At 45.3% G+C, this 19,417-nt stretch overlaps 1 protein-coding gene across 1 annotated transcript; it reads right to left on the bottom strand.

Moving 5' to 3' along the window:
- Window positions 1-8,478: 8,478 nt before the first annotated feature.
- On the bottom strand, window positions 8,479-10,817 carry LOC146058949 (uncharacterized). The gene is made up of 2 exons (XM_083171134.1): window positions 9,814-10,817; window positions 8,479-9,616 (listed from the first exon to the last, which is right to left on the bottom strand). The coding sequence occupies exons 1-2, from the start codon at window positions 10,424-10,426 to the stop codon at window positions 9,153-9,155; spliced, it is 1,077 nt and encodes a 358-aa protein (XP_083027260.1). The 5' UTR covers window positions 10,427-10,817; the 3' UTR covers window positions 8,479-9,152.
- Window positions 10,818-19,417: the final 8,600 nt, after the last annotated feature.

Genomic DNA, 19,417 nt, shown 5'->3' on the forward strand with positions numbered 1-19,417 from the left:
GGAGTCAGATCAGCATCTGGGCCTGCAGCAGGGTAAATATTTCTGTATTCATTGTTATTTATCTTTTTCCCCCCTCCCTTTGTCGTTTCTGTGTTTCTTCCCTCTACCAAATTGTTTTGAACTGTCCTTGTCACTTCCCCATGTTTCCTCAGTAATGAGACATTCATTCTCTAAGTCCTACTATTGTGCCCCCCCACACACACGCACACACACACACACACACACCACTCTCAGCCTGACTAGTGTCTCCCCCATTCTTTCCCAGACAGCACTTTGGGCAGGCCGCTCCTCTTAAGGTCCATATACACTGAGCGACTATGCCCAGCGTGTATGAACAGCGATGATGACAATCACCGCTGGGGGGGGAAAGCCGCTCAGTGCATACACACTGAGCGGCTTTACCCCGGCGCCGATAGAAGGGGAGGACAGCTATGCAAAGCCGTCCTCAAAGCCGCTCATCTGCTGGTATTACCAGCAGATGAGCGGCTTTCCCGGTGATGTTGCAGGACCACGCAGCAGCGCTCACCGCTCATCGCTGGGGCATACACACTGGGCAGCTTTGAGCTGAAAGCCGCTCAAACAGGCTGTTTTGAGCGGCTTACAGCTCAAAGTCGCCCAGTGTGTATGGGCTTTTAGTGACAGTCTGTGGGTCTCACATCTAGTGTTTAAACCTCCCTTGCACTGCAAAAGGTCCAGCCTGTATACTGTATACTGGCTTGGACAGCAGCACCCACCTATTCCATGTATTGCAGATGCCCCTGGCATTGACCCCCATGTCAATGGCATTGCGTTAGAAGCTAATAGGTTTCTATGGGGCATCGCCAGATTTTTTTTGGCAATTCCCCCCATCGCGGTAATCCGGCAGGGGATGCTTAGAGCATCCCAAAATGCAGTAAAAACCCAGATTTTTACCGCATTTTTAGTTTAGAGAATATCCGCCTGTATGTGAGGAATGAAGGACAGTTCAGAGTCGAGGATGACCCCTAGGCAGCGAGCTTGTGGAGTAGGATTAATTGTTGTATTCTCAACAGTGATAGAGATATCAGGTTAGTAACTACTCTTGGCTGGTGGGAATAGAATTAATTCAGTTTTGGAAAGTTGAGTTCGACATCCAAGATGAAATCAGAGAAGCCAACACTGAAAGAGCGATTAGATAGGTAGGAAGAGAACCAAGGGCTGTGTTCTGAAGACCTAGGGATTGTAGTGTTTGTATGAGAAGAGAGTGGTCGACAGTGTAAAAGGCAGCTGAGAGATCTAGAAGAATAAGAAGTGAGAAATGGTCTTTAGATTTAGCAGTGGCCAGATCATTGACTACTTTAGTCATTGCTGTCTCAGGGGAGTGTTGAGAGTGAAAGCCTGGCTGAAGTCGGTCCAATAGGTTGTAGGAGTTAAGAAAGTGTGTGAGGCGAGTGTAGGCAAGTCTCTCAAGTAGCTTGGAGAGGCATGGGAGCTGAGAGATAGTACGGTATTTAGAGAGACAGTCTGTATCAGAATGCTTAACCATTTGATAAACAGTCTAATCAAATACAATTTACACTGAATTATATATATATATATATATATATATATATATATATATATATATATATATCGGGGGATACACAGCTCTCACCAACAAGTGCTTAACAACTTGAAATCACTGAAGAGGCAGTTCACCAAGGGCTCTGACCAGAACAGGAATAAAAGCGGTGCCGCACGTGTCGAGTCCATTACGACCTAAGCTGCAGTGCATTTGACAACACAGCTCTGAGTAATCCTGTGTCACTGTCATCCTTGTTGGCCAGCCAGATGGAGAGTAGCCAGGAGCCACCTGACACACAGTCCACCATGGCAATGTCGCCGTGCTTCCCAACTTCTCCACTCCTGATTTCGAAAGATGGCGATGAAGAGTGCAGTGGACTTGATAGGTCTGTCTTGTCCGACACCACACAGTCCATGGTGGAGGGGGGGTGAGGGGTGGTCTGAGACAACAACGGAGCAGCCGACTCGAAGACAAACACCACAACTGCGGTCAAATAGTAAGTAAAAAATAAAAAATGATACAAACATTTTTCCTAGTAATCAACGGTATATGTTTCAGAGTGCCGCAAGTGTGCAGGTGAAATAGGGCCGCAAGCACATGTCTGCAAACACCTCTGCTATTTTATGTTTACAGTGTTTTTTGTTTGTCACACTTGCAGTTTCCAACGTTCCGCCAAAGAAGAAAAAACAAAACAGTCCCTAACAAGCAGCGAGAGCTTTCTCATCCATAGTAATAGAACAGCTGCGGGAAATAGACTCCAACATGCAGGCCAATGAGGATGCTTGTATGGAAAAGTTCTTAGAAAATGAAAGACAGCTGCAGCACTCTTTCTTGGATCAATTAAAAGACATGCAGGACAGACAATTGGCCTTCATGGAACGGATATTTGCTCATGGGTATTCGCCTCATCCGCATTATCCACAGTATCCGCCACATGCTCCACAGGCCCCAGCATACCCAGCACACCATGAGTATGAAAATGGCAAATTCAGTAGAGGACAAACTCCCTCCGCCCCTAACACTTCGTCTGAACCAGGGCTGTGGAGTCGGTAGATAAATGTTCCGACTCCGACTCCTCGTACTTCTGCCCCCGACTCCTCGACTCGGACTCCGACTCCTCTGTATTAATATGCAAATGTATTTGATACATTCCTTGCACCACAATTAAAAACCTAGGATAGACAGTTTCTTCCAGAAACATGTACACATGTCTACCCTCATACAGACAAGCAGGCATGCAGGTTTTAAAATAAATATAAACACTAATGCTGTGTACACACGGGGGCGATTTGCCAGTGATTGGGAGTGTGCCCCGGCAATAAATCGCCGGGTGCGCGCTCCCATTTTCAGCCCCTTTCCAATCACTGGTCGCAGGAGCTTGCTCCTGCGACCAGCTGATTACCTCTGCGGCACAGCCAGCAGAGGTTCCTTTTCATCAGCGACCATCTCTTGTGACAGTTGAATCCAAGAAGCTGTTCCATCAAGTCCTGGAGTGTGGAGCATGAGTTCCGTATGCTTTGTGACTACAACAAAAATCAACGAGCCACAATCTCCGCTGGTTTGCTTGCTCGTCACCGTTCAATTCATGGACACAAGGAACGATTTATTTACCAAATCGTTACTGGCGACGAAAAATGGTGCCTGTACATCAATATGAACCAGCGTAAGGAATGGCTTAGCCAAGGTAAACAAACGACCCCGCGCATGAAACAAGATCTTCATCCGCGTAAAAAGATGTTGTGCGTATGGTGGGAGAGCTTGGTTGAATGAATTTTTCGAGTCTACACCTGGTGATTTCTACCAACGAGGTATTGAAAACCTTATTGAACGTTGGAAATAAGTTTTAAACTACAATGGAGAATACATTTATAAGTATTGGTGCTCCGAATTGTGCGTTGCGTGTTATGGATCTGGGTGTTACCCACCGTTGGAGTCCGGAGACAGAGAAGGACTACTGATTCCCCAAAACCGAGTGCAGTGGTAAAAGGGGAGAACCCCTGCCTGGCAGAAGCTATGGCAACAGACAAAATAAGACAAAGGAAAGGATATGGTGACAACGTAACAACCAATCAAGATACCCACGGCGGGGTACAGCCACGGCGGGCCTGGATGGTATCAAGGTACCCACGGCGGGGTACAGCCACGGTGGGCCTGGAAGGTATGGATAAGTGACACCAAGCTCCAAAGGAGCACTTACGTGACCCACAGGAACAAAGGAGGGTGACGTGGACAGACGTAGGTGAAAACCTGAGACCAGAAGATACTCCAGCCGACAGAGTGGCAGGGAGGCCGGATAGCAGAACTCCAGGGACGGGAGCAAGAGAATCCAGGGACCGGGTAAAGGGGCTAAATGCAGGGCTGCAAGAAGCTGGGCTGCAGAGGATATATCCTGGGATCCAGACAGGAGACCGGAACAAGGGACCAGACCGAAGTTCCCTGCACATGCAGCAGGAACTTAAACAGGAAGCTATAACTGGCACAGATCCCCAGGAGAGCATGGTTTATAAAGGCCTCAGGTGATTGAAACACCTGGTGGATCTCCAGGCAGCTCCTGATTAACGAGCTAATACCCCACAGCCTGTGAATAATTGCTCACAGAACCCAGGGCTGTAATGGCAACAGACCTACCACTGGAGGCCACCAGTGAGTCAAAATCCAAAACAGAAACAAAACAGACTGAACCATTAAACCTGGCTCCTGACATTGCGGGGGACATTTACCAAAATGGATTCGTAGAAAAAAGGTGTATTCGTAGGGAGAAATACACCTTTTTTTTACGAATTTGTATTTTCGGGATTTACAATCCCAAAAATACAACAATTCGTAGTCCTAAAGATGGAACATTCGTATTTGTATTTACAAATACGAATGTCCTACACCATCGATAGGATACGACAGAAATCACCATTCAAAAGAATGGTGGTTTCTGATTTACTAAGCAGCCGTACTGATAATACGGCTGCTTAGTGGTGTAAAACAGGCATGCAAATACGACAGGAAAATAGAACACCATTTTCCTGTTCTATTTGCTTTAAGCCTGCACGGATCAGTCAGATCCGTGCAGGCTTCAGTGTAAAAAAAATAGAAAAATTAAATAAATAAAAAAAAAAACCGGCGTGGGGTCCCCCCCACAGCCGAAACCAGCACCAGGCTAAAGGAGCCGGGGCCGGTAATTAAAAATCAGAGAACCCGACAAATAGGGGATCCCCGATTTTTAACAACCAGCCCCAGGCTCCAGGTCCGGGGCTGGTTCCCAAAATACGGGGGACAAAATGACTAGGGGTCCCCCGTATTTTAAGAACCAGCCCCAGGCACAACCAGCCAGCAGGGTAATGTCACAGCCGGGGGACACTTATAATATAAGGTCCCGCGGCCAAAACATTAACCCTACCGACCAGTCAGCCTGGCCAGGGGCCCTGGGGGAGTGGGGACCCCCCCAATGAAGGGGTCCCCCCCCTCCAGGACTTACCTGACCAGGCTGAAGCCTGGTGCTGTCCTCGATGCCCCTGGGCGGTGGGCATCGAGCTGATAGTGGTGTAAAAAATAGATTAAACTAATGTTTTTTACTGTGGCACTACAAGTGCCAGCAAGCCTCGCCAGCAAGCTGGGACTTGGAGAACCACAAGTCCCAGCCTGCTGGGCATTAAAGGGCCCGCTGGCACTTGTAGTTCCACAGTTAAAAAAATAGTGCACAAAACACACTGACACACTTTTAAAATAAAACTTTAATACATCCATTACACACATACTAATACTTACCTATCTTCTTCCCGTAGGTAGCCCTGGTCCTGATGTCCTCCGGTCCTGTGTCGGCGTTCCTCTTCATGTCGACGTCCTTCTTGAAGTCGACGTCCCTGTCGGCGATGGCGTCCGGTGTCCGGGTCCGACGAAATCCATTTGGGAAGCTGTGGAAGGAAACCATACTCACCTGTCCCAGCGCGACGTAGTCCAGGTAAGGGTCTTGGCAAAAAAAAAACTGAACACCCCGAATCCAGCCGGACAGAGAGCCGCACGGTGTTTACATCGTGCGGCTCCGCCTCCCGAATGCCGCTATTGGCCGCCTTGCGGCCTAGCGGCCAATCAGGAGCCGCTAGGCACTGCATGCATTGGTCTTTATTCTTACAGTAGAGAAGTCATTAATTATAATTTCGGAGTCGGAGTTGGAGTCGGTGCATTGTTTGCCGACTTTGACTCCAGGTCCTCGAAATATCCTCAGACTCCGACTCCACAACCCTGGTCTGAACACCAGCCACACCCAGAGACTCAACAATATAGTGGACCCAGTAGCCACACCCCCAGCACAGCAACTAGCTACCATTCCACCACTGATGCTAGCTACGCCCCCAACACTTCCACTAGCTATGCTACCAGTGCCCCACTAAACCCAGAGTATAGTGAGGCAAACACCACTAGCCGTGACAACAAGTCTACTACACTGCTGCCAAACCTAGACTCCCCTGAATTTACGGTATATCGTAATTTGTCATAAGAAATACCTGTTTTTTCTTTGGTATACATTTTCTTATTGCATTATTGCAATAAGAATGCTGAATGCATCTTATTGCATTCAGTCGCCTTGTGGGCACAGTTTGGTTAAACCCTACACCTTGCACTTTTTACAATTTTATGGCACTTGTTTTTTAACATGTTTACATGCACTTTTTTTTTTTTTTTTTTCATTTTTATGTACACCAAAGGCGCAGGTATATGGCAAACATTTTACCTAAACATGTCTTTTCTTGTCTTGTGTGAAGACACTTTTAAAAGTTCCAAAGATTTAAGTTTTAGGAGTAAAATAAAAAACAATGTTTTTTTCAAAGAAATTAGTGTGGTCTCTTCTTCTTCTCTTTTTAATGGTGGTCCTTTTGGTGTAATGGTGGCCCTGTTTTGTGACCTCCCCTGGTAAAGCCCTTTAAAAAGGCTTTTTCTTATGTAATCTATAGGGAAAAAAAGGCCTTACCCGGATTAAGTGTAAAAGGGTCTGATCAGGCAATTTACCGGGTAGCTCTGTAGTGGAAATGTGTCTTTTACCCATGTCCAAACCAGGTTAGAACCGGGTACAATTTACCGGGTCTGACCCAGGTTGCTGGTGGAAAAGGGGTATAAGTAAATAAACCCCACAGAGTTGGAAGTCACTTCCCAAAAGTATAGTAAGCATATTCCTTGTTGGGCCATTGAGGTGGAGACATACTGTAAATGACCTCCAGTAACCAACTACATAAGGACATCTTTGGTAGCAGTTAGTTGATGATATGGTCTAGAGCGGTGGTTGAAAACACTTTTTAAGTACCCCTCGACATATATATTATCATGAATGTGAACTTTCCTTGTTCCCCATATTCAATCTACCTCGAAATCATGCCACATGAAAAAAAAAAAAAAAAACATATTCAATATGTCTGTCTGTAAATACCCAGTTTATCACTGTCTTCTATTGTAAAGCATAACTGAATATTCTGCGCCATATAAAAAAACTGTTAATAAATAAAATAAATACATTTAGGGATTTCTGTCCACAAAACATGACCTGTTGGAGGTAGTTGAGGACTGTAGAGAAACACTGGGCTAGAGAAAACATGCGAGAGCAGAAACATGGACAATATAAGAATATAATAACTGGAAGAGACATTACTGTCACTTTCAATACAGCTTATTATTTTGCTATGTTATTATCTTACTAATTAACCTCAGAAACAATGAGCCATGTTAATAATCATACAGCCCTAAAAATATCCGTAGAATAAACTCACCCACAAAAGTAAACACAATAAACTGTTTAAAAATAGACTTTTGTATTGCTCATTGACGTTTTCCTCTACAAACAACTAAAAATAATAAGTTGAATCTTTTTTTTTCTTGCATGAATATTTTTTGGTTTCTTGAGAAAGGTCATCCTGGCTCCTAATTTAGGGTCAGTTATATTTTTTTTCCTCCCCCTCAAACCCCTATTTCTTTGTTGGCACTCCTCTCCCTGCAGCCGTCCTACACCAAATATGGTCAGCGTTAGTTTGAGGGCCTGCGGCAGTTTGGATTCGGACCAAACCAAAGCAGTAAACTGTTCTATTGTAGCGGTCCAGTGAGTGTTATACAGACTGCATACATTTGGTTATTTAGGAACTTTATACAAGTCTTTAATGTGGCAATGTTTTCTCTAAGAAACAAATTCTTTAAAAAGTGACAAACTATTATTGAAATGAACGGCCATCATTTTACCTTTAGGAGCATATGAGATCTAAAACCAAATATAATTAAATCGTATTATTCTACTGACTTTTTATTTTTAGTTATTAAATTCATAGTTTCAATCAGGGAGCAGGAACAGGCCTGTCCAAAAAGTTCTAGTTGTTTATTGTAAACTAGCGACCAGGTCCTGCTTTGCACGCACATTTGGCCGAGTGCCGTGTTCCCCCATGTTTATATATGGTTGCGCAAGCTGATTCGCAAGCACTGTGCCAATGATACACTTGATTATCTAACATCTTTATTGCTTGGCTCTCATATGGGATAGGCCAATGGTTAGTATACTGTACCTAAACCTTCCTTTGAGAAGTGCACTACATAATAGTGAAAACTGCACAGAAATTGATCCAGCAATTTTTGAGATTAGTGCATTCAGATAGACTTGATTCAAGGACTTTCTTTTATACTTTGTAGGGATACCCATATCATACACTATGAAGTTAAAAGACATACATAGGAATATGTGCTAAAACTGCATTATTATTATTATTACAATACATATACTAATCCAGACCCAAATCAGACTCTAAAATGTTATATCAGTTCTATTGACTTAGATATGCGGCTCCTTGGTACGAGAAGAGGGCCGGCAGCTGGTGATGTCTAGCTTTATGCTATGGAAAGCCATCCAGCAAATGTCTGACAATTCAAAGAAGGTACAAGCCTATACATTGCTTATACCCCTTTTACACCAGAATACCGGATCGGACCCGGGAAATCGAACACGGGATATTGCCAGGGCATGCCCTGCCTCAGACCCCATTTACACTGCACTTCAATCCGGGTTATTCCCGGGTAAGGCCCTTTTACACTGAAAACGGATCAGCCCTGTCTTTCCTTGCTGGTGTCATTAAAAATGGACCTTTGGGCTGTTTGAGATGAGGTCACAAGAAAGGGAAAAGGGAGGGGGTGGGTTCTGCTCACAGCAAAGATGGCAGACGGAGTGGCTGTGTTGCAGTTTGTGCTGTACTTTTCTGCAATAGAGAGTTTGAAGCAGCTTCTCAATGCCACCATTGCAGCAAACCTTCCCTCAATGATTTAAAATAAAAATCAGACAGAAATCTTCCAGTTGTTTGCTTTATAATGAAAATATGCATCAAACTGTACATACATTTCACATCTTGTTTATAGATGTAAAGAACAAGATATGAGAGTCCAACTGGGAATAGAGAACAATTGTAAAACTTTGTGCCCATACAGTTTAACATCATAGGACACATTATTATAAAATAGAACTGTATGGTGACTGCTCCTATAGAGAATCACACAAATATTCAGCAATAAAGTGCAACCTTTCTAAAGACTATAAAAACATTAGTGCAACCTTTTTGAAGATTTCAAAAATAAGTAAAGTGCAACATTTTGGAGCAATATTTGAAGACTTTAAAACTTAGCTCAAATTCCGGTACACGGAAAACTCTGGGGACTCTAGGATTGGCGGGTCACTACTAGCAGCACTATTGCCAAAGTTATAATTGGGCCCTCTGTATTCTGGTGTCAGCTGGTTTGGTTGGGTAGATGTGGCAGGTTTGAAACTGACACCTCTATTGTAATGATCATATGGGTTGGGTGGGTAGTTAGGTGGGTGGTGGGGATGTGGTGCAGGTTGTGTGAAAAAACCTCCAAATGTACGTTCTAAAAAGGACATTTGCCTATCTTGCATTGCCAGCAATTGAGACATAAATGCCTGCTGGTTCTGTCTCTCAGCTTCCAAATATTTGTCCATGCGAGCATCCTCCTTTGCTTGGACATCAGTATCCAATTGGCGTAGATGGTCCACGATCACCGATGTCATCGCTTTAGCCGCTAGTTCAGACCGATTAAGCTTTTTCTTTTTGGCAGGAACGCTGTACACTGTAATTTTAAAAAAAAATTAACATTATACTTCCATGTTAAGTGTACAATAAACAGCAGTATTGTTTGCCAAAATGTGCTAGTGGCCTTCTTCCACCTGCATGCTCGCAACATACTGCAACAGGTACTGGGCCTCATCCCGCCCTAACCCCACGTTGGTTGTTTAATGGGTGTAAATATATTGAATGTCTACTTACAATTAGAACGTAATGGAGTGCTTCGATTGGGGAGCGTCGGCTGACTGTTTTCTTCCACAACATCATCTGTGGCTGCTTGTGCGCTGTCAGACTGCATGGAAGCATCCATTATATTCTCTGCTGCACCATCATCACCAAACAGCAGCGGTGAAGCCGGGCTCATGTGTGCTGACATCTGCGTGGCTTCAGAAGGCGTTGAGACTGGCGGGGACAGCTGGGAAGCCTGGGTAGTCGGTACATCATGGCTGTCCTGGCTGTTGTCCGTTTGGCTGCAATGGGGTGCTATGGAGGAGGACAGGGCTACAGGGTTGCAGAGTGCCGTGTTTCCAAACGCACTGTAGCACAGGTCATAGTGCACCCAATCGGGCCTAGCTGCACCGCTTTTCTTGCGCTTCTGGTCATTCACTTTGCAGAGCTGCTTCCGCAGAGATTTCAATTTGTTTACAACCTGCTGTTGGCTGCGCTGAATACCTCTGGATGCCAGCAATTCTGCGATATTGCGATACACCACTGCATCCCGAACGGTGCCGGTCATTTGGCGGCGAATCTCCTCATCTGCCCTGATTTGCAGGAGCTCACGTACCTCCTTGTCAGACCAGTTGGAAGTGGACATGATGGCTCAGATCAGGCTTGGGGTCAGCCAAACTGGAAAACACTGCACAGGCAGTGTGTGCTGCAGCCGATGAGACTGTGGAGTCAGCTTGTAGCGTGGTAGCGCGGTAACGCTGCTGCTGCGCTGCTACATGCGCCCTGTGCGGGTCTCCAGCTGATGACATCATCTGCCAGAGCCGCAGAAGCTCCAATCAGGTCTTTGCGCCCCTCTTCCCACCAAATAACCCGGATAATGGCCGTTTACACTGCCCTGAGCCCCGGATAAGCCCCGTGTCCGACCCTGAACATTTGCCGGGTCAGATTCCCGGGGAACAGTACCCGTGTTATTTTTTTTCACCCCATTTACACCAAGCCCTGCCCCGGACTGGAGCGGCAATATCCCGGGTCCAAAGTCTGGTGTAAAAGGGGTATAAATCTGGCAAGGGCAGAAGCAGTTATTAAAGCAGACACATTTACATATTCAGAGGGTGAAGACAAGGAACACCCCGATATATTGCTTGCAAAATTTGAATAGATTTGTATGCATGTTAAAAACGTAATAATGGACAGACACACATTTAATTCTAGGAATCAGAAAAGTGGGGAAAATATACAATCTTATGTGACCACTCTGAGACTGCAATTAGGAGCTATAACTGATAAGACCGCATTGTTTGTGGCATCCGTAGTGATGCAGTCTGCGCACACTTACTACGTGAAAGGGGCCTGACCCTAGACTGGGCTATTCACATCTGCATGCTGCACGAGCAATCAGAACAGGGCACAATGGAGTTATAGAAGGAAGCTGAAATATGCAGTGTACAAACGACCCAAACGCAAAACAGGCCATGTTATAACTGTGGGGGACGCCATGCGTTTGCACATGAGACCTGCCCTGCTTTTAACAAATGCTGCAACCTCTGCAACAAGCTCAACCACTTTGCAAAGTGTTGCAGATCCAGGCATACCATGACACACAGTGAGCCACATGTGACACAGGGCGGAATGTATTAATATACATCGCCGCCCCTCGCTGCCCAGCCGCCGCTACTAACATATGCGGCTAGCATCGAAGTGCAGTGATGGAGACCCCCGCAATACCTGTAATGTGGCGGCTGTCAGTGCTGTCATCCGGCTGTCCTCCCCCCTGCAGCCGGATGTCCTCCCGGCTGTGACACCTGCTGGGGGAGGAGAAGATCAAGAAAGGGAGGGGGGGTCGTGCGGGCAGCGGGCGGTGATAGAAGCCAATAGGCTTCTATAGGGTATCGCCACCTAGAGGTGGCGATACCCTGCCCAGCGGAGACGGGGTGGGCGGGTAATGGTACATAGGAAAATGTGTTAAAAATCCAGTTTTACAGAATTTTCCCTTTAGTACATCCTGCCCACAGGGAGAAAGACAAGTTCATAAAGTCAATAATGTGGGCACAGAGCACACACCACTTACAGTATACTATATATTGTGAAAGCATAGATATTATTGCAAAACAAGGAGAGATTTCACTAATGCTGCTTTCAGACCGCATAACTGGCTGTGACCCTGTATTTGAAAACGTTTCCAAAAACGGCTCTGCCAGGTAAAACCCCTTTCACACCGCACCTCTTAAACGGTATATTACCGTTTAAGTGCCGATTTTTTGACACTGGCAGACCCGTTTTTGGAAACTTTCCAAATACAGGGTCAAAGCCAGTGCAGCCTTCAGCGCCGCCTCCCTCCCCCCCCCCTCCCCTCCGTGCAGCCCCCACCCCATCCCCCCCATTTTCCGAAAGTCACTTTTCTTATAAGCAGCCTCCTGCTGCTTATAAGAAAAGTGACTTTCGGAAAATGGCTGCCCCCACACGAAAGACAGTTTTTTTAAATGAATTTTCCTATGGGGCAGACATTTTCCGAAAGTCACTTTTTTTTATAAGCGCATCGGTCCTTACTACTGCCGGGATCTGCAACCGAACTCAGGTACCGGCTGCACGGAGGGGAGGGGGGGCTGAAGACTGCACTGGGAGATCGGGGGATGTTACCCCGGGAGATCGGGTAATGTTAACGCGTGCGGGGGGTCGGCGGTTCCAGTGCTATGAATATTTAATGAGCGCTCATTAAATATTCACTGCGCTGAATTTAGGACCCAGCTCATTGGCTGGGTCCTAAATACCGTTTCAGACCCGATTTTGATCCCAAAATACCGGGTCTGAAACGGGTAGGACCCTGCATTTTAACCGGTTTGAAAAAACGGTATATTCAAACCGGTTAATTGGATCTGCACCTTTCAGACCGCACAGATTACCGTTTTAAAACGGTAAAAAAACGGCAATATACCGTTTCCAAAGTGCGGTCTGAAAGGGGCATAACTTACAGTATGTGATAAAAATAGTGGCATACATTAAAAAATTAAAATCAACTTTGGTGCCAAATGCAACATATTGTCCAGAAGCCAACTGCACCAAACTAGCCCTCAGGCAACAATAGATCACAAGGACACTGTAAACTTAGTGGAATATGGAGCACAAATGATCAAAACCGTAGGCACTGCCACCATCCAATACACTTGTGTACTATTGCTTTTCCACATAGTAGATAGTGATGTTAGACCATTGCACTGTCAGGACTGCCTGACAGTGTACGTCTTGGATTGATACACCTGGGGCCTGAACTGCACATGATACAGCAAGATACTCCAGTGTTCTGTGACTTTAAGGACCTATTCACTTGTGACTTCCAGGGCCACTGACAGGGGGTCTATGGGGACAAATGTCCTGGGCCTCCGACAGGAGGGGAGGGCCCGCAGCACCCCCCCTGCCTAGTCACTACACAGCTGCCGGACGCAGCCAGGCCCTACCCTTTGGCCGGCGGCCTCCAATCCACATCACATTGGTGGGCCGCGCTTTATCTGCAGCCCGCCGCACAGCACATCAGCCCCCCTGGGTTACAAAGACACATCCCCGGCATGTATCTGCAGCAGGAGAAATCATTCAATTCTCATTGACCATCAAATGTTTTCTCCTACCTTCGTAAATATAAGTTAGTGGAGACTGACTTATTTTTGCAGGAGCACGGGACGAAGACAGGACGGGCAGCTGGCTTAATGTGATGTCAGCCGCCCGCCCGGCACTGGCCTGCCCACTTACCCATGGGAATGCCAAGTGTATTCATGGGGACACCAATGAAACCCTGGGCGCTCCCACGTCCCAGTGCCGCCACTGCCCCCTTACCTTCCCAATGCAAATGGCCCAGCAACATTTGTAACTCCGAGGCCATTAGCAGTCGGAGTTTGCACGTGCGCAGAAATGCACATGCACGAACCCCGAACATCAGGGCAGGAGGCAGAATTTGGTTCACTGTGTGTGAACCAGGATCGGCCCCCTAATTACAGGGAGGTACAAATGTTACTATAGGGATGTTTTACTAGAAGGCACAGGGCTTTTCTTGTAATTATCATATCTAACAATGTTGCTAAGGTATACTAAGCACAACATCACATAGTAAATTAGACCCTATCTCGCTATAGGTATTAGTCTATTAGTTTAATACAATGAAGTAGAATAAGTGAGGGCTGCATAGGCATGAGTGTATTTAAGAGCCTGTGAATGTAGTGATTGGTTAACAAAGTTTTGTGGATGGATAGATTACCCAAGCATACCTCCCAACTTCCAGATACAGAGAAGAGAGACAAATGACCAAATTAGGGGCATAACTTGAGAAAAGGGGGTGTGACCTATAATCGCATCATCCCACAATGCCATACCCCCATTTTGATGCTGTGGGAGCATGGCCCAGAGGCGCTGTGAGCCTCTAGCCATGCCCCCAGCTCCTCTGTCTGCCGGAATAGATGCTGTGTGCATGCGCACAGTGTCTATTTAGCGCTGCTCATCAACTGACAGGGGGGACTCCCAACTGTCCCCCTCCCCCCCGCCGCAGGACACTGCCAGCCTTGAGCGGGTTGCGGGAACATCCTCGAAAACTGGTACGATTCTGTGGGAAGCGGAACAGTTGGGAGTTATGCTCAAGAGACTTAGGTATTTGTTTAATCAGTGGATTTGCCAATTTGGTAGCTTGGGGGTGGTAGCTTTTGCAGGGGTATATTAATTTGCTAGGCTTCTATGAGGATGTCAGCAAAAACCTTGATAATGGAAATGCTGTAGATGTGGTCTTCCTAGATTTTGCTAAAGCTGTTGATACAGTGCTACACAAGAGGTTCATAAATAAAATGGAGGACCTGGGATTAGGGGTAAGAATCTGTAGATGGGTAGGGAACTGGCTGTGTAATAGAGAACAGAGAGTGGTTGTGAACAGTGCAGTTTCAAATATGATACCAGTACTAAGTGGAATGCCACAGAGTTCTGTACTAGGGCCCATTTTATTTAACATATTTATCAACGATATTGGGCTGGGATTACTCAGCAATGTATACATCTTTGCTGATGACACAAAACTGAGTAGAGTTATTAAATCAACCGAGGATGTCTCCACCCTTCAGAACGAACTTAACAAACTAGACGAGTGGGCAAAAAGGTGGAAGATGAGGTTCAATGTGAGAAATAACCAGTCTGTTAGTTATAACCTAAGCGGGGGGGGGGGGGGGGGGATTGGCTAATTCAGTACTTGAAAGGGATCTAGGAGTCCAAATAGATAACAAACTGGGGAGTAGTGCTCAATGCACATACAAAAAAAAAAAAAAAAAAGGGCAACAGAATTGAATATGGAGTACAATTCTGGGCACCACACTATAAAAAGGACATCATAGAACTGAAAAAAAACAACAAAGAAGAGCAACAAAACTAGTTAAGGGAATGGAGAATTTAAGCTACGAGGATAGACTGAGCAAATTGGGACTGTTTACACTAGAGAAGAGACGTTTAAGGGGGGACATGCTCAACATGAACAAATATATCAAGGGCCAATATAAGGAACTGTCAAGCACCCTTTTTACTGCAAGAAAGGAATCTAGGACATGAGGGTACGAGTTTAGATTAGAATTAAGAAGGAAAAATGTATTTACAGTCAGGGCAGTCAAACTATGAAACTCTCTTCCTGGTGATGTGGTGTCGGCAGACACATTTAATACATTTAAAATAAGGTTGGACAAACATTGGTTAAAAATATCCAGGGGTACAAATAAGAATCATAATCTGTCTTTAAAAATATCAGAATATATTATATAACAAGGGAAAAGCTATTAAAACCTAGGTTGAACTTGATGGACACACATCTTTATTCAGCCTTATCTACTATGTAACTAGATCATCACAGCACAGGCTGTACCTTTAGAAAGATGGGGGATTATACTCGCCGACATTATTAATACCCTTTGACCAGAGCTGGTCTCCAAGCCTTTTCCTAGCCACCCCTTTACAAATAGGGTCATACCATTTAATAAATATCCATGACCTTTTAACTTATGCAGTTGTTGTCCCGTGCCGTTATTTTTAGTGATAAGATGTGTCCATGTGATTTATTTCTAGGGGTAATATAGAGTTAAGTTAAGGTTAAGGGTGACATTTACGAAGATGTAAAATGCACTTCACAGGTCATGTTGCTATGGGCAACCAATCACATCCTGTCTACTATCTTCTAGAGGGTGGTAAATAAATAAGAAGTAGCTTCTGATTGGTTGCCCATAACAACATGACCTGTGAAGTGTATTTCACATCTTAGTAAATTTCACCCTAAATGCCAATCATTATAATTCAATAGGCGTCTTAATGTTTTAAGGGGGGGTGCAAGGCTCACCAGAGTTCGCATAGAGGCATTTCTTTTTCACTAGAGGACAGTTTTCCTTGGATGCATTGCAAAGTACGATGTGGTGACTTGAGGAATTTGTGGGGGATTTTCCACTGTTGAAATGTTACAACAGAGAATGAAGAATTGTTCTATTTTTTTCCACATGAATTGAAATAAAGAACTGCAAATGTGACTGATGAATGTTGATATTGTCTGTACAATACTGCATATTCCCACTCACATGTTTATTATTAATGTGCATTGTCCTATGAGTCACAGAGTAGTACATCTAATGTTGTCCTTGAGTTGTACAGATTGCTGACCACGGAGTAGTAAAAGAATACTTTCACGTGACAATGTGGGGAGAAGTGGAGGCAAGTGGTAAGGCAAAATCCCAGACTTCAATTTTCTACAAGGTCTCTCAGGTTTTAAGCTTTGCCACGTAGAACAAGAATTCTTGCAGGAGGAGTGAGACAATCATACCAGAAAAGGAACACTTATGTACCAAACATGACTTTTATGAGACAAATAAATTCCACTAACATAAATTAATGAAACCACAAATTAAATAATAGTAATGCTTTATTTTAGCTGCAAGGTAAAAAATTTTTTAATTATCATTGATGTAGATTACCACTGAGTAGCCCCACACTAAGGGTTTCCCATACACTATGCGAACTCTGAGAAGTTTTATGATGCAATCCCCCTCCATCCACCTGGGACCTTCTACATGCAATGTACCGTATGCGACTGATGTTCCCTGCTGCCGGGAATAGGTCCGACCCTGAGATTATACGTGCAGCAAGTATGATTTCCGGCTCAGATTTGATGCGTACAGGACCAACCTTTGCATCAGATCGGAAGTCACACACATGCTATTTGGGATGATTTCTCATCCTGATCTTCCGGAATCTAGTGATATTAAGCCCAAATTGTATAGTGTATGGGTGGGTGGGGAGTTGCTAAATTCTAGTGGGCTAAAGGACCTTTCGGGGGAAAATTTACCAAAATGGATTCGTAAAAAATAGGTGTATTCGTAGGCAGAAATACACCTATTTTTTACACATTTGTATTTTCGGGATTTTTAATCCCGAAAATACAACAATTCGCATTCCTAAAGATGGAACATTCGTATTTGTATTTACAAATACGGATGTCTACACCATCGATAGAATACGACAGAAATCACCATTCAAAAGAATGGTGGTTCCTGATTTACTAAGCAGCCGTATTGATAATACGGCTGCTAAGTGGTGTAAAACACCCATGCAAATACGACAGGAAAATACACCTTGCTTTCCCTGTCATATTTGCTTTAAGCCTGTACGGATCAGTCAGATATGTGCAGGCTTTAGTGTAAAAAAATAGAAAAAAAAAAAAAATAGAAAAAAAAAAGCTGTAACCAGCACCAGGCTGAAGGAGCCGGGGCCGGTAATTAAAAATCAGGGAACCCGACAAATAGGGGTTCCCCGATTTTTAACAACCAGCCCCAGGCTCCAGGTCCGGGGCCCAAAATACGGGGGACAAAATGACTAGGGGTCCCCCGTATTTTAAGAACCAGCCCCAGGCCAAACCAGCCAGCAGGGTAATATCAGAGCCGGGGGACACTTATGATATAAGGTCCCGCGGCCAAAACATTAACCCTACCGACCAGTCAGCCTGGCCAGGGGCCCTGGGGGAGTGGGGACCCCCCAATGAAGGCCCCCCCCCCTCCAGGACTTACCTGACCAGGCTGAAGCCTGGTGCTGTCCTCGATGCCCCTGGGCGGTGGGCATCGAGCTGATAGTGGTGTAAAAAATAGAATAATCTATTGTCTAATACTGGGGCACTATGAGTCCCAGGAAGCCTCCCCCGCAAGCTGGGACTTGGAGAACCACAAGTCCCAGCCTGCGGGGCATTAAAGGGCCCGCTGGGTCTTGTAGTTCCACGTTATTAAAAATAGTAAAATAAAACACACTGACACACACTTAAAATAAAACTTTAATACATACAAAGCCCATACATACTGATACTTACCTATCTTCTTCCCGTAGTTAGCCCTGGTCCTGATGTCCTGGTCCTGTGTCGGCGTTCTGCTCCATGTCGACGTCGCTGTCGGCGATGGCGTCCGGAGTCCGACGAAATCCATGGAGGAAGCTGTGGAAGGAAACCATACTCACCTGTCCCAGGGCGACGTAGTCCAGGTAAGGGGTCTTTGCAAAAAAACAAACCGACACGCGAAACCAGACCGGACAGATGAGCCGCACGTGTTTGTGTACATCGTGCGGCTCCGCCTCCCGAATGCCGCTATTGGACGCCTTGCGGCCTAGCGGCTCCTGACTGGCCGCTAGGCCGCAAGGCGGCCAAGTTTTTGCCCCCCTCCCAATATATTTTTTTACTTACTTGCTCATTGCCACTGGGGTTACGTGTATTGCCAGGGGTTACGTGGTTGTTGCCAGGGGTTATGTGGTTGTTGGCAGGGGCTACATGGTCATTGCCAGGGGTTACATGCTCCTTGCCAGGGGTTACATACTCCTTGCCAGTGGTTTCTAACTAGTTCCCAGTGGGGTTTCTTTCTTGTTGTGAGGGGGTTTCTTGCTCATTTGCATGGGGTTACATACTTGTTGCAATGGAGTTACATAAAGCACACTAGTGCATTTCCATGTATTCCTGTTTGCACTGCCGTCCCTTGACATTAGGGATGCCAATCCCAGTGCATTTTTTCAATCCCAGGATTCGGGATTGAAAAATATTCAATCCCGAAATTGACTTCCCTAAACAGGGCAAATTATAAACAGGGTCCAACTGTAAAGATCATCGTTCTTTTACAAAGCTCCCATATAGCAGCAAAGCACGTAAGTCAGGCATGTCCAAACTATGGCCCTCCAGCTGTTGTGAAACTACACATCCCAGCATGCTTTGCAATTATTTTAGCATTACCTATATAGGAAAACTGTCACAAGGAATGATGGGACTTGTAGGAGGGCCATAGTTTGGACATGCCTGACGTAAGCGGAAGAAGATACAGACCATCATTTATTATTTATTAACAGTTTCTTATATAGCGCAACATATTCTGTTACGCTTTACAATTGGAAACAACAGTGATTAAACAAACTGGGTAGAAACAAACCGACATATAGGTAGGAGGGTCTTGTTCACAAGCTTACAATTTATAGGGATAATAGGAGGGATACATAAGGATAGAATTCCATGGCATGGCAACCCCATCAGATTACTAGACGGTCCTGGTGGGGTGCAATTAGATATGGGGTGGGGTGCAATTAGATATGAATGCTACTGAAGGTTGTGTGAGGATCCTGA

The sequence above is a fragment of the Crinia signifera genome, chromosome 2, assembly GCF_055691185.1.
Source record: "Crinia signifera chromosome 2, ASM5569118v1, whole genome shotgun sequence".
NCBI classification, from domain to species: Eukaryota; Metazoa; Chordata; class Amphibia; order Anura; family Myobatrachidae; genus Crinia; species Crinia signifera.